General features: G+C 46.7%; 1 protein-coding gene across 1 annotated transcript in view; it reads left to right on the top strand.

The window, feature by feature from the left end:
* The window catches only part of Ufsp1 (UFM1 specific peptidase 1), a 207,439-nt gene that overhangs the window by 162,016 nt on the left and 30,551 nt on the right, over positions 1-14,872 (top strand). Inside the window, exon 5 of the mRNA XM_050168959.3 lies at positions 2,794-2,873. Coding sequence (XP_050024916.2) covers positions 2,794-2,873 — 80 coding nt within the window. The remainder of the gene's footprint in view (positions 1-2,793; positions 2,874-14,872) is intronic.

Here is a 14,872-nt window from a genome sequence, read left to right as displayed (position 1 = left end):
ATAAAGTCTTGACGCGATATGATATGAGTGCACGCTAACGACTATTTTTTCTACTGCTGAGCGATGTTCACACCATCCCGCTCATGTTTCGTGGTATCACAGTTTTCAGAGGGATCAACACACCGTGAATAGTCACTAACGCGTGTTATTCACGTCTCGCTGCTACTACTGCATTTATTTAAAAGGAGGCAAAGTGCTTTTCGTGATGTTCTCGAAACATGAAGCGATAATAAAATTGATCTCATTGTGGCGACCGGTAGGTGCGAGAATCACGCATCGGCCAACAGATACGACAGCGGTTGCGGGCAAACGGGATAAGTTTAAGTTCCAGGTACGGCGCGTTTCTGCTTTTTTTGAAAATTAGGCACCATGCTCATTTGTCAAGTGGACAACTTAAAGGGGTGGAGACATCACAATTTTCGTTCATGCGTTTGTTGATTCAAACGTTGTGTCATGCTTCAGGGAGCACGATACACACAGCGGGATTCATATATATCCGATAAATAGTTTAATAATAGCATTGCTATACCGAGCGATTTCGGTTTCGGTTTCTGGGCTCCGGGGGATGCTATGACGTCACAGAGGAGGAAACGCTACATGGCTTGGTCACGTGGGCCACAAAAAATAGTGACGTAAAACTATGCTGCGTCGTCTGCTCGCGCATACGCGTGCTCTGCCAGCAGATGTCAACAACTGGCGATTCGAAGTGCATGTCGCGATTATTATAATTATTGCGAAGAGCGACAACAACGGTAAGAAAATATTGCGGCTTGTGAGAGTCGGTGATTCATTCCGAAGCGCCGTACGCTTTAGCTTTGAAGTGAACCGGAAAAGGCCTAGCGACGAGATCGGCGGTGCCGAACGATCAGAGGCGGTGAAGCTGCCCTCGGTGCCAGAGTGACCACTCCTTGGTCGCTGATTGGCCGCTTCGCCGTACGGCTGCCGCACAAATGGGTCCCGGGCCCATCCTCTCTACGGCAAGGAAATCTCGCCGTTCGCGAGCAAAACTGCCGTCGCACGGGGGCCCGCGAACGGCAAACGGCGTGCGGCGAGTTTCCGTGCCGGTAACGTGGACAGGCCCTCACATTGAGAAAGGCCAAGCGAATGAGAGACCGCTCCGAGCTGCCGAAGTGGTCTCTATGCGACTATGCGAAGAGAGAAGCGGACAACACGAACGCCGCATATCATGGTCCCTTTCGGAGTCGGCAGGCTCAAACGTAGGCCCGCCCGCTCGGCAACTCGCCGCACGCAGTTTGCCGTTCGCGGGCCGCCGTGCGGCGTTCGTGTTGTCCACTTCTCTCCTCTTGTGTCCGTGCCTGCACGCCTTACTCTTTCTTTGCATTAAGAAAGGATTTCTATGTGCCTTTAGCTCGGTCATAGTGGAGGCTATGCTCGGTCGCTCGGCTCAGCATGCTCCGTATCGGCATTTCATCGCTACTCATCATACGTCACGTTTTTGTGCTAGTGTGCTATGACGTCAATATTTTCGTTCCTCCTCTGTGACGTAGTAACTGCCGCGCTAGCGATGGGTCTCGACTACGAGAAGGAGTTTTTAATGACTTTTTGGAGCTGAATTAAAATTATTTTAAAATGTTTGCAGCGTCCAATACTTCGTTCTGGGTGTCCTTGCATACGGAAGCAGCCTACAACATACTTTTTATAGCCTCAAAATTTGGTGTCCCAACCCCTTTAAGCAGGCCGTACAGAAGCAGAGCCACATTGAAGCGCACCATAAGGTCTAGGCGACACTACGGAAGCAGCCACACGTGAAATCAACACTTCTGTGCCCGCCGCAGTAGCTTTGCGGATATGGTATTGCTTACCAGACCATAAATGTGAGCGCTTTGGCGCAAACAAGGCAGGACGGAAAGGCTGTGGCATTGCTTGAAGCCACGGCTTTGATCCCGCCCTCGGCATCGACGGGATGGAAATAAAACACGCTGGTGCACTTAGATTTTGGGACACGTTGAAGAACACCATGGTATCAAAATTAATCCGGAGTCCGCTGCGTGGCTCATAATCCGATTGTGGTTTTGGCACGTACAGCCCCATAATTCAATTACTTCTGCCATGACACGATGTGAGATAATGAATGTGCTCAACCCTCTCAGAGATTATGCAGTATGGCGCACAGTGCGTGTCCTTGTACTGACAGGCAGCAGCGGTGCACGCAAGGTAACGGTTAACATCAACTCACCACTCTCCTGTTGGACTAAACGTTGAAGAAATTTACCATTCGCCGTCCACATCACCGCTATTATTGGCAATCAAAACAAACAGTACAGAAAGCTTCGCGTGTACCTCGATTCCCACAGTGCATGAGGTTCGCATAATTTTAATTTCATGAGTAGTGCTGTTGCAAGCGTTATAAAATGTTTCATTTTTTTATTGTATACACTTTTTTTCGTAGCGAGCTAAAAACGTATCAGTGGTATTTTACTGCATTTGTTTTGTACATCGAAACCGGTGGTGCTAAAGCACTGACTGATGAAATTGTTTGGTTTTCCTTAAAACAGTTTGAGCATTTGAGTATATTGTGATTGTCACTGGGGTCATTTGGCTGGGTCTTAAGAGACCTAAGCACAGAATGCTTCTGAGATAGAAATTCCCAAAATTAATCTTACTACACCTCGTCTGCATCACGCCCGTTTGTACAAGTAAGCGGGTGAAATCTTGGAGGCAACGGCCAAGGTGTTGACATGCAAACCTGCGCAGAGAGCTTGCATGCTCTGTTTTGAAACTGTCCACATTCAATAGCTTTCCGCTGACTGGTTTTCATTGACTTCCAAATAGGTGGCGACTCTGACGCATCTTCCAAGGGCATTCTTGGAGTCTGCCGCACGTCATCGGGAAAATCACATCTGCTTGTTCTGGTGAGTATTAGTGACAGCTGGCAATTGTCACCTGTGTGTGATGGACGAGTCTGGAAGGCCTTGAACAGGATAGACACTGGTTCGTAATTCTTCAGCAAAGGCTCTCATTGAACTTTTATGAATGTAGGCACCAGGGCTAGATGTAAATCATTCAGAAAAAGTTTGCAAGGACGTCTCGAGGTTTGTCGAGGTAACAAAGATAGCTTATTCATGGCATCTTATCATTTCCAGCAGTTTTTTCCGGTAAGAGCACACTGAATTATTTCCACATTTATGCCTTGATAAGTTTGCTTGAGAAATCTAACCCTCGGCAAATAAAAATAAAATGAAATAATGTCAACTGAGGTTTCGAGGCCCATGCAGGTCACACTGACATTGTGAACACGGGACCCGCATAGGCCTTAAAAGGTCAATCAAAATTATCTTAATTGTAGTTATCGGTGTGTTTTATTTCAGTTATGCAATTTCCTCACCAGACGGGTTTATATCGAACACTCAACTAAAATATCTTACACTGTACAAATTAATCCTGTAATGCCGAGACACAGTTTTGCATGAAGAACACTTGGAACAAAATGTTCACCTTTATTTCTAGACATGGAAAGTACACTTGTGCAAAAACAAGCAAATTGTGAAATGTTACTTGAGGTATAATTTAATTATTATCGCAAGTATTCAAATATTGCTTATTTTATTGAACTATCTATGGCTGGATAGTTCAGATAGCCGGTTACAGCATGCCAAGAACGTAAATATAAACTTTGTATGATGTTTTCTGCGCATAAACAAGCATTTTAAATCATCAAATTCACTTTAGCATATATGATACGTTGGCCATTACAGGGCTAAGAGGGAACGCTCCGGTTCATCTTCGACTGGTAACCTACAAAGCATTAGTTGAATACGTTCTGTCCTAAGGGATTACTGTGTGTGGCTCTTGTTCGCATAATAGGAAAGAACTTGTCAGCAAGTTATATACAAGGATTGTAAAATAGGTTGTAATAGCACTGGTCTAAACCATATCAGTCGTGAAGATGCTTAGAGCAGGCTAGATGTTTAGAAAATGAGTGAACTGTTCCAATATACTGTATTGATCTTTGAGATCCTTGAGCAGTTGTGAGAAAAAAAAAGTAATGTTGAGGAAAACAGATACGCTAAACCAACTATGGCAAGAGGACATGAAGGTACTACCCAGAAATACTTAATAACCTTAGTAAAACATTATGTAGCATCATTATGATCGAGACAGAAAATTATTAAGGAAGCAAGAATATAATGTGCTGCAGTAGTTTCATTAATTACGTGAATTGTATTTCCTATAGGATTGTTTATCTTTTCATAAGATCTTCGAGGTTCTTGCTGATCTATGGAGGAAATAAATGATCTGTTACAATAGGTGGTGGTGGTGGTGGTGGTGGTGATGTTGAAGCAGGCGGGGTTAGCCTGGCATACATAACCGGCAATTGTTCCGCCTGATCCTCCTTCGAGTTGAGATCAGGGGTGTGTCACCAGGTGTCGATGAGCCCCGTGTCTCGCAGGAAGGCTATCAGCAGTCGTTGCGCTCTCTTCCTGAATGCCGCGGGCCCTCCGGGGAAAACAACGTCTTCAAAGGTCCTGTGCGTGAGACCGCTTTTTTGCAGGTTGTCGACCAACGCTTTTCTTTCTCTGTCAAACTGTGGGCATAGCCAAATGAAATGTTCGATGTCACCAATGTCACCACAGAAAACACAGAGTGGGGAAGCGCGAAGCCCAGTCTTGAATAACCAAGCTGGGGTGTATGCGGAGTCGGTCCTGATGCGGTATAAAAGCGTCGCTTGTTCGCGTGTAAATCCATGAGTCACACAGGATTCGTGTGGATTCTTGTGCATCTGTCTAAAGTGAAGGCGGATTGCATCCTTAGGGTTTTGAAAAGCTTTTGGAGCTTTCACTTTTGGGACACATGTCAGCGCTAGGCGTGCAAGGGCGTCAGCTTCCTCGTTTCCATCAATTCCTACGTGTGATGGAATCCACTGAAACCTTATGATAAATCCTTTCCTCGTTAGGTCGTCAATCAGTGCCAGAGACTGCCTTGTAAATTTCTCTAGAGGTAGGCCCCGATGTAATCTTTGTAATGCTGACTTGGAATCCGTCAGCACCACGACATCTCGTGCAGAAAAGGCACGTAGTTTCCGCAAAGCCGCGGTGATTGCGGCGCTTTCTACTGTTGTAGAGGAAACTACGCGATCCAGTCGGCCAGACCATGAAACATCAAGGGATGGTATGCAGAAGGCCGCTGCACAGCTATCTGTTTGTGCGCACACCGAACCGTCTGTGTACACTTGTAGATGGCTTTGAAACACAGTGCTCAAGTGGTCCAGCACAATAAACTTGGCTTCGGCAGTTGAAATGGTGCGTTTCGTCGGTAGGTGGGGTATACTGAGGCTGCAGATAACTTCTGGAAAAGACCATGGCGGGTCAAGGCGACTTCGTTTAGGCCATTCCAATCCTAAAAATCGGAAGGTGTTCAGCGCCGCATGGAAATGTGAGCGAGTTCTTGATCTTAGCCGCCGGAGAAGCGCCGTGCCTGCGCGTGACTCGCCCAGCCTTAATAGCTGCGTCAGCAAGGCCTGAGATGCCAAGAGGCGGAGTGGAAGAGACTCTGCCTCATTAGTGACTTTCTTGTTTGAAGCCGCCGTTGGAACTCCCATCGCCAAGCGAAGTCCCTTTCTGTGCACTGCCTCCAAGCGCTCGAATTGACTCGATGACGGTGATATCAGAGGGAGCTGATAGAGAATGCGGCTTGTTATCAGTGCAGCGTTCAGTTTAAGCATGGATATAGGATTGTTTCCCCAACGCACACCTGCCAATCGACGAAGTGCGTTGATTCTTTGCACTGATGCAGCCACAACACTTTCGACCGCACCACGGCATAGTAGCTTGTTGTCGATGGTGACGCCCAGGAATCGAACATGAGTTGCACGAAGAATTGAATGCCCTCTGATATTCAGCGTCAACGTGTTGACTTGCGTCTCACTCCCGGGAAAAGCATGAAGGCTGATTTTTCTGCTGATAAGGATAGGCCAAGCGTCGATAAGTGGCGATCCATAGTGGAGATTGCGGCCTGGGCTATCCGGGCCAAACATTTGTGTTGGTACCCCGAGATCCAAATGCAGATGTCATCTGCGTAGATGGACATTTTAACTGCCGTCCGACCTACTTTCAGGGCATCTGGAAGGCTGGCCATGGCAACGTTAAAAAGCAAGGGGGATGAGACACTTCCTTGTGGGACGCCGAGGGAAATGCGTCGCTTGACACTCATTATACTTCCCAGCTTAACTTGTACACATCGATCACTGAGAAATTCATGGACGAATCGAAGAGCATTTCCCGAGACGCCTATGGCTCGGAGTCCGTTGATGATGCCTGTATGAAGCACACAGTCGTATGCCTTGGCAACGTCCATAAAGATGGCGAGTGTGGAAAGGCCGTCTACGCGATGGTGCTCGATATGGCTTAGTAGATCCAAGACACTGTCCTGGGCACTCAACCGTGGACGAAATCCGGTCATACATGATGGCAGTCTATTTCCTTGCTCAAGATACCATGTTAACCTCGTACATATGAGTCTTTCCATCAACTTTGATACGCATGATGTTAGCGATACTGGCCGATATGAGGTGAGGTTTGCAGGATCCTTTCCGGACTTGAGCACTGGCACCACGCATGCTGTCTTCCACGCTTCTGGGATCTCTCCTGTGCTCTAGACGTGATTAAATATGTCCAGAAGTGCTCGTTTTCGCTCATATGGCAGATTTGTCAGCATCTTATTGCTGATCGAATCGGGACCCACAGCACAGCGTCTTCTTAATTTGCTAAGCGCCAAATCCAACTCACGAAAGGTGAACGGCGTATCCATGGTATGGAATGCTTCAGACAACAGAGGGTTCGATACTCCTGCTGATCTGCCAGATGTGTATACGCCTGCAAAATCTTCTGCAAGGGTTTGCAAATCTTTTCCTTGCTTTAAAGCAAGTACTTCGAATGGCCTGTGTAGGCGAATCTTTCCTGATAGGCTATTTATTACTCCCCATATCCTTGTCATGGGAGTAAACGCCGATAAACTCTCACAGAAAGCAGCCCATTGAACTCGTCTTAATCTTTTTGTGTGACGACGGATGACAGCGTTTATTCTGTTGTATTCAGTTTTCGCAGATGGATTTCCCGTTTTTCTCATTAGTTTTCGCTCCGCTCTCCTACGCGCTGCGCAAAGGTTCTTTAGTTTCAAATCAGGAGTAGGGAAATGATCTGGCAGTTTCAACATTGAGGTAGCCACTCTTTTGCTCCGCAGCATATCTGCGAACAGCTCACCAGGGGATTCGTCCAACGCTTCTCTGTATGTGTCCCAGCGGGTCACAGCACAGAATTGTCGCCCAGCAGTGTGAAATCCCGTGATGTTGGTGAAGATCGGAAAGTGGTCACTGCCCATCCTGTCTGGGGCCGTTGTTGACGATACGACAAGGTCTGTAGAATGGATCACGAGGTCTATGGCACTCCATGAATCTGGTGGTCTGAAGAAAGTCGGTTTGCCATCCTTCCCGATATACAAGTCAGCAGCTTCCGCGGCTGTGACTAGTTCCTTGCCTCGGGAATCTGGAGTCTTACCTCCCCAAAGCGAATGATGTGCGTTAAAGTCCCCACAGATTATTATAGGAGAGGGGCAACGAATACAAAGGTCCTTTATGAACGCCTCCATGGAGACCTTCCTGCGCGGACTTATATACACCGACACCACACTGAGTTTTCGTTTTCCTAGGCACACTTGCACAGCGGCGACTTCCAAGAAGGTAGAACAAAGGTCTTGCACTGGTAAGGTGACGTGAGGTATTTCTCGCCTGATGTATATCATCGCACTTCCATTTGCAAATGATGGTATACTCGGATTTCCATGTCTGATGTACCCTGGGATCATCCTTCCATTTGGGAGACCGGCCTCCGAGAGGGCTAGAATTGGTATAGGTATGTCTCGAAGGAAAAGGCTGAGTTCAGAAAGACGCTGTAGAATACCGGCGCAGTTCCATTGCATTATTAAGGGCACTTTTGGACGACGGAATGGACCAAGTGGGCGAGACATTGCCATTATGCTACTGAGTGTATGTGGAAGTAGAGCAGAGTATAGACGTCAGACTCTGGAGTTTTGCAAGACACGTAGCGCCACCTGCCGTTGCGAAGAGGCAGTAATTGAGTAGTGCGAAGCCCGACTCCCTTGCTAAGTTGCCTATGCAGATAGCAACTGCGAAACAACGATTTAACTAGATTTTGGTCCATATTGCGAGTGTTTTGCGCATTTAACACCCAGACAGAGAGCTATGAATTTCTACGCTAGTTCGACGCGCCGCCGAAGTGCCATAAAGCGCTTGCTGGCTCACTCTTCAAACTGATGGCGGAAGCGACGGCAACCACGATAGCTACGCGCGCTACGAAGAAACGCCGCAATCAACGCTACTGTTGTGTTGTAAATCGCCATGAACGTGAAGGGCAGGATAAAAACGTTTAGTTATACCGATTTCCATTGCGATCGTATGAAGGGGAAAGGCGAGAGCGCTGGATACGGGCCGTTCAACCTGTTGGTTAATCGGATTACTTGCATTCCCCACAACACAGCGGCTCGCATGAGAAAGTGCGACAATTTTGTTATTCTGTAATTGTGTTGCGTGGCCCTGACGGAGGACCGTGGTAACCATGCGAAAACTCAAGCATCTGCAGCCGCCACTTCGTTAGTAACAGAAAAAACAACGTTGCGAACCATCCTGCTTATGTACCATCGATATCTCCACCTTTTAACAGACGTCCGCGTCCGCTTGACTCAACAAGTGGAACGGGGAGATTTGGCAGGTCAGCGTAACCAAACATTTTGGTTCGTTTATGAATTCAAAATCCTGTTCTAGAGCATCGTCGTATCGCGAGCACATTTCTACTTTCGGTATTTTGCATGTCCTGTGCCGATACAACAAGCACGCTTCGCAATGTACTGAGCCTGCTCGACTGCGTTTTTCAAATGTGAGCAATAAAGTTGCTGTATAGGAGCACTGGATGAGTAATTGCGAGGTAACGCATGTGTGTAAAGAAAAAAAAATGTCGCGTTTATTTACATTTATTTGTGCGCGCTTGTTGCTCGAAGCGTCTGCGAAAAGTTCAAATTAAGGTACTGAGCGATGCTGTAGCTCCTGCGAGAAAGAAAGATGCAGCGCGTAGGCACTGTAGGAAGCTTACTTTCGTTATGAGAGCTGTTCGCTGCCTTGGAAACCGTTTTCTGTCTGCTGCCCTGGAAAAGGCTATTAAAAGATTTACTCTCTGTAAATAATTGCGAGACAAAACATTACAATAAAATACATAAAAATATAGGAGATACTTAAGTCTTGTGTTCAGGACATATTCAACATGAACCAATTTGAAATCCTTAGATTTTTATGCTGATATGCCTATAGACAAACCTGATGCTCTCCGTACTTGCGAGTTGCAGCACGCCGAAATAACACTCGAGACTTTATTTTATATTGTACACGTACTTCGCCCTGCTGAGCTTCCTTTCCGAAGCGTGGATATAGGCGGAAGAAGTTTTCCAGGTCCTTGATTTTTAGGAAACCGTGCCTCAACACAAACGAAAGAGAAGGGTCCATTGTGGTCTATGCACCATCGCTTGCGGACAGCTTTTCTTGCACTACCCAGTTAGCGCCAAGGCTGCGATGGGGGCGCTGGTGACGGGTTTTTCCGCAGCGCCGCCTGGGCAGAGTCTGAGGTCTATTACTGACTCAAGAGCCAGCACTGCTTCCAGCATATCCTTCGTTGAACTAGCAGGCATCTTCGCGACGTGGGAACGTAGTGCCGTGAACAAAGCGCGTATCACATGCTGGCAGTTTTCCTGCTGACTGTTGCCAAGTGGTACTTGAGGTCGGTTTACTGTGGCTGTGGAGCCGCTATAGATATCTTTACTGAAAGATATCTATAGCGGCTCCACAGCCACCGTAGTCCTCCATACGGCTCGTCTACACCCTGATTCCTTATGCCTCCATAACTCCTGAGGTTTTTGCTATGAAACGCTTTCTCGTGATCAATGAAAGCTATATATATATATATATATATATATATATATATATATATATATATATATATATATATATATATATATATATTACCTTATTGATAGTGCGAATACGGTCTATTGTTGAGCAGCCTTTACGGAATCCTGCCTGGTCCTTTGGGTGACAGAAGTCTAAGCTGTTCCTGATTCTATTTGTAGGCAATGGACAGTACGCTGATCGGTCGACAATTTTTCAAGTCATTGGCGTCCCCTTTGTTATGGATAAATATTATGCTGGCGTTCTTCCAAGATTCCGGTACGCTCGAGGTCATGAGGCATTGCGTATACAGAGTAGCCAGTTTTTCTGGAACAATCTGCCCACCATCGTTCAACAAATCTGCTGTTACCTGATCCTCTCCAGCTGCCTTCCCCCTTTGCATAACTCCCAAGGCTTCCTTTACTTCTTCCGGCGTTACTTGTGGAATGTCAAAATCCTATAGACTATTCTCTCTTCCATTATCGTCGTGGGTGCCACTGGTACTGTATAAATATCTATAGAACTCCTCAGCCACTCGGACTATCTCATCCATATTACTAGTGATATTGCCGGCTTTGTCTCTTAACGCATACATCTGATTCTTGCCTATTCCCAGTTTCTTCTTCACTGCTTTTAGGCTTCCTCCGTTCCTGAGAGCATGTTGAATTCTATACATATTATACTTCCTTATGTCAGCTCTCTTGCGCTTGTTGATTAACTTGATTCTACTGACATACCTTGCGCTGAATTTCTAGTGAGATGCCCCTCTCCTCCCGCCCCCCCAAGAAAAACAATTATCGCACGAAAGGAAGAGAAAAAAGTGATGAGAAAGTGTGCAGTATCAAGGAAACAATAAAGAAAACAATAACGTAGCGACAGCAGTTGTACAGTTCACATACATATTTTCATCACGTCAAAAACGGTCGCAGTTAGCGTCCATTTTTTTTTTATTTCATTTCATTCATTTATTAACACTGTTAGCCCATTTTTGGGCCGTTACAGGGTGGAAAACATATTTGTTGCAATGCAGGAAATGCATTGGCAATCACAACCTTGTAGGCATGTAGATACAAAATAAAATTAATGTGCACAACCTGCGGCTCACAGCAAAATACAAGTGCGCTAGTAGAAGCACACGCAGCAACATCAATATTTCCAAGTAGGTGAAATTCGCTACAAACGAGCTGTCGTGGTTAATTTGTTAGGTCATGGTAAAGGTGTATAGATTTTTCTTCTACATTTGCACTTATATTCGTTCTCGCGTGTTTCCGTTTGTGCTCCCGTAGATCACGAGCCTACATTCGCAACTGCTAAATTGCAAGTATTGAAACTGCGGCCGCAGAAGGGACGTCAATAGCTTTCCCGCGCGAAGTATACAAACAATGTCTAACTGAACGCAGACACATTCGCTGTAGCTTAAACAGGGTGTCTACCAACTGGGAAAACCGGGAATTCTCAGGGATATTTAGTAGTCTGGAGAAACTCAGGGAACTTGTGCCTCTATCAGAGAAAATTAGCTGTAATTTTATTGAAAGGGTCGAAAGTCGCGGTAATGCTGGCTCGAGTAACAGACAGGAATCGTAACGAATCGTCTTTGACGCCCTGTCGTCGGCTGGAGGAGTGGCCAGTGTAGAGTCAACGACCTACTTTACGGATTCCTAATAATTTGGACGGCTTCGCGGCACCACCACGTACCCCATAGAGTCAATGTGTCAGAACGTCTGAAATTTCAGACGCAAGAACTCTTTGCCGTCCGATTTTCCGGACGTTCTGCATGACCGCAGGTCCTAAACGGCATTAATCAAAGCCACTACCGCTGCCATTTTGATTACCTCGCTGCCTCGAACCGGCGCTATCGCATGGAGATGCGCTGGCAGCCGCAGCCACCACTGCGGCAACGCTACGCCTAGCCGCTTCGACGTTCGCTATTAAGCTTCTTGCCGTTCGGTGCCGTGTTTCTTCAATTCTCCGCTGTCAGCAATAATTTTGGCTTCGAAGCTCGGAAAGCACGGCGCAATCCGTAATGCTGGTTCCTGAGAGTTAGTTTCGCCTCAGTATTGTGTAACGCGGTGAAGCATTAGTAAAAGTATTGCGGTGAAGCTTAATAAGCGTAGGAAGGGGCAATTGTCACGGGACACAATATGTATTCCTTAATTTTACACGCGTGCGCCCGCCCTCTCCTGTCACAGTAAGAGCACCGCTATGCCTAATAAGTGTACTGACAGGCATTCAGAGCTTTTGCAGACGTGCCTGTGTCGATTTGAGCCCTTAAGAGCAGTAAAAGACATACATTTATTTTTTCGGACTGCCTGATTTTTCGGAAGATTTCGCTGCCCCTAAGGGGTCCGAAAAATTGGACGTTGACTGTGAACTGACCAAGAGTGTGCTTCAAATGGTCCGTAGTGCGAACGCGCGACAAAAGGAGGGCGAGAACAGAAAGGATCGACGCATTGAGGAATGAACGGGGAATGAAGTATGCGAGCGCTTCTTTGAAGGAGCCTGAGCTCAAAAAACACTCTTGGCTGACGCCGAGATGCGGGTGTCCGTTATACAAACCAAAATAAACTCTTTAAAGCAGTGAAGCACAACACTGAGGCGTCGTGCACGGGCTGAGAGTATGTCAGCACAGTTGAAATTGACTTACAAGCTGTTGAGAGAGACTCTCAATTGTGACCAAATTCGGGCCTCATACCACTGAGCTTGCTATCAGTTGGTATAAATAGCTCATATTCGAAAATATTTGCTTCTGTATGCATCTCCTTTTTATTTGTACATATTTGAGAATGTCTTATTCGATTTGCAATTTCTTTCGAAGACATTTTATTTGCTGTGCGTTTTACTGACCCCTTCCTTCTAATCTTTTTTTGAATAACGTAAACACTACTCCTTAGTATTCAAATTGGATTAAGTTGGTTCTTTTAAAAAAAAATTTCATGCGCTTACTAATGAGTGACAGCATCGGGGGATATGGTTCCAGCCCGTCTTGACATAAAACATAGTTCTGAATCCCTCAGGGAATTTCGCAGTGGCACTCAGGGAAAACCTGGAATACTCAGGGAATTTGGAAATATCAACTTGGTAGACACCCTGTTAAAGGACACATCGTATAAGCGCTTTCCATGCATAGAGCAAGGCCGCTTCCAAGGTCGCCTATTTTATGCGCGGCTGAGAACCATATGTTCTTGCCATTCTGAGTATTTGCCCTTTGAGCGAAAGTTTCTGCCAATGCACTCTGCTCACATCCGACGCCGCAGCCTTGGGCGGCGTTTCAGTATCAATTCCGTCTCGTTCGGATAGACTTCTCTGATGCCAGAGCTAGGCAGACGCAACCGCAAGCTGCTTGGTGTACCACCGTCCATATGCGACTCGTGAATTCCCGGTAAGCGCTGAAAGATTTTCCGTTTCTCATCTTTTCTTTAAGACTACATTTAAGTGCTGTTCAAAATTGACGAAAATATATCGTGTATGAAGCCGCGTTGATGACCGCAATGCGTACGGGAGACTCCGAAACCACGATGTTAGAACGATTGAGAAACACTATGTCGTGCCACCTCTTTTGATCAGCAAAATCCGTCTATCGCGGATAATTCAAGCATGCTTTCACGCAGGTAGGATCCTCTGGGCGGGAATTCTCCAAAATTAGACAGGGTTATTTGACTGAGCTAGCTTGGATGCTTGGTTGCCATAGTCGGAAGTTTGAACCCCCGCATTCTTCTCCCTGAAGGTGGCAAACTTGAATTCACTTTCCCCAGTACAGTACATCTCCAGGCTTGAAGTGACGCCTGACACCGGCAAAAACGCCTAGAGCAAGGGGGGCTGTACTTATCCAGGTACAACCAAATTAGGAAGACCCAGTAAGCTTCAACAAGACACTTCCTCACCAGAACAGGAATTGGCCTCCCTGGTGCAGTGTTCGGCGACTCCCTCCCGAACGAATCATTCGATTAACCAATGGCCCTCAGTTCCCAGCACCTGTGGAGCAGCTGTGCAAGGCGGCGGTCAGACTTGTAACGCAGCAGAGGGTGCTAAGAATCTCTGGACCCGAACAGGCCGGCAATGAAAACTGACCCTTGCAACGTTTAACACCCAACCACTCTCGAGTGAGGGTAGCCAAGCAGGACTACTTGAGGAACTATCACACATAACTGGCATAGCATTGGGTAGGTTAGAAGAACTGGTGAGGCCTATACAGTGCTGACAAAGGCCGCGTCCTCTGCTATAGACCTCAGACTCTGCCCAGGCGGCGCTGCGGAAAAGCCCGTCATCAGCGCCCCCAGCGCAGACATGGCGCGAACTGAGTAGTGCAAGAACAGCTGTCTGCAAGCGAAGGTGTATAGGCCACAATGGACCCTCCGCTTTCGGTTGTGCTGAGGCACGCTTTCCTAAAAAATCAAGGACCTGGAAAGCTTCTTCCGCCAATCTACGCTTCGGAAAGGGAGTAAGCTCAGCAGGGTGAAGTACGTGTACAATATAAAAGAAGTCTCGGGTGTTATTTCGGCGTGCTGCAACTCGCAAGTACAGGGCGCATCAGCTTTGTTTATAGGCATATCAGCATAAAGATCCAAGCATTGAAAATTCGTTCATATTGAAAATGTCCCGAACACAAAACTTAGGTATCTGCTATAGGTTTAAAAACTAGAAGAAGGCATCTACCTCATGCTACGTGACGCCTTCAGGTAGCATATGTGGGTTTTTTGACCAGTTGCCTTCACCCAAAAAGATCACGCTCTCGTGACGCAGGCGGCCAAAAGGACGTTCGACGTCCGCCGCCAAGGTCTGTGAGGGGTGGTGCTGGCTAACACTCCCAGGGTTCTACTAGGACACATAAATACCCAAGAAAGTGGATGGGGAAACAGCGCCGCGGTTGCTCAATTGGTAGAGCATCGCACACGAAATGCGAAGCTT

Source organism: Dermacentor andersoni, chromosome 10 (genome assembly GCF_023375885.2).
Source record: "Dermacentor andersoni chromosome 10, qqDerAnde1_hic_scaffold, whole genome shotgun sequence".
NCBI lineage: Eukaryota > Metazoa > Arthropoda > Arachnida > Ixodida > Ixodidae > Dermacentor > Dermacentor andersoni.
Note: the sequence above shows the minus strand (reverse complement) of the source record. Positions and strands in the feature narration are given on the sequence as shown.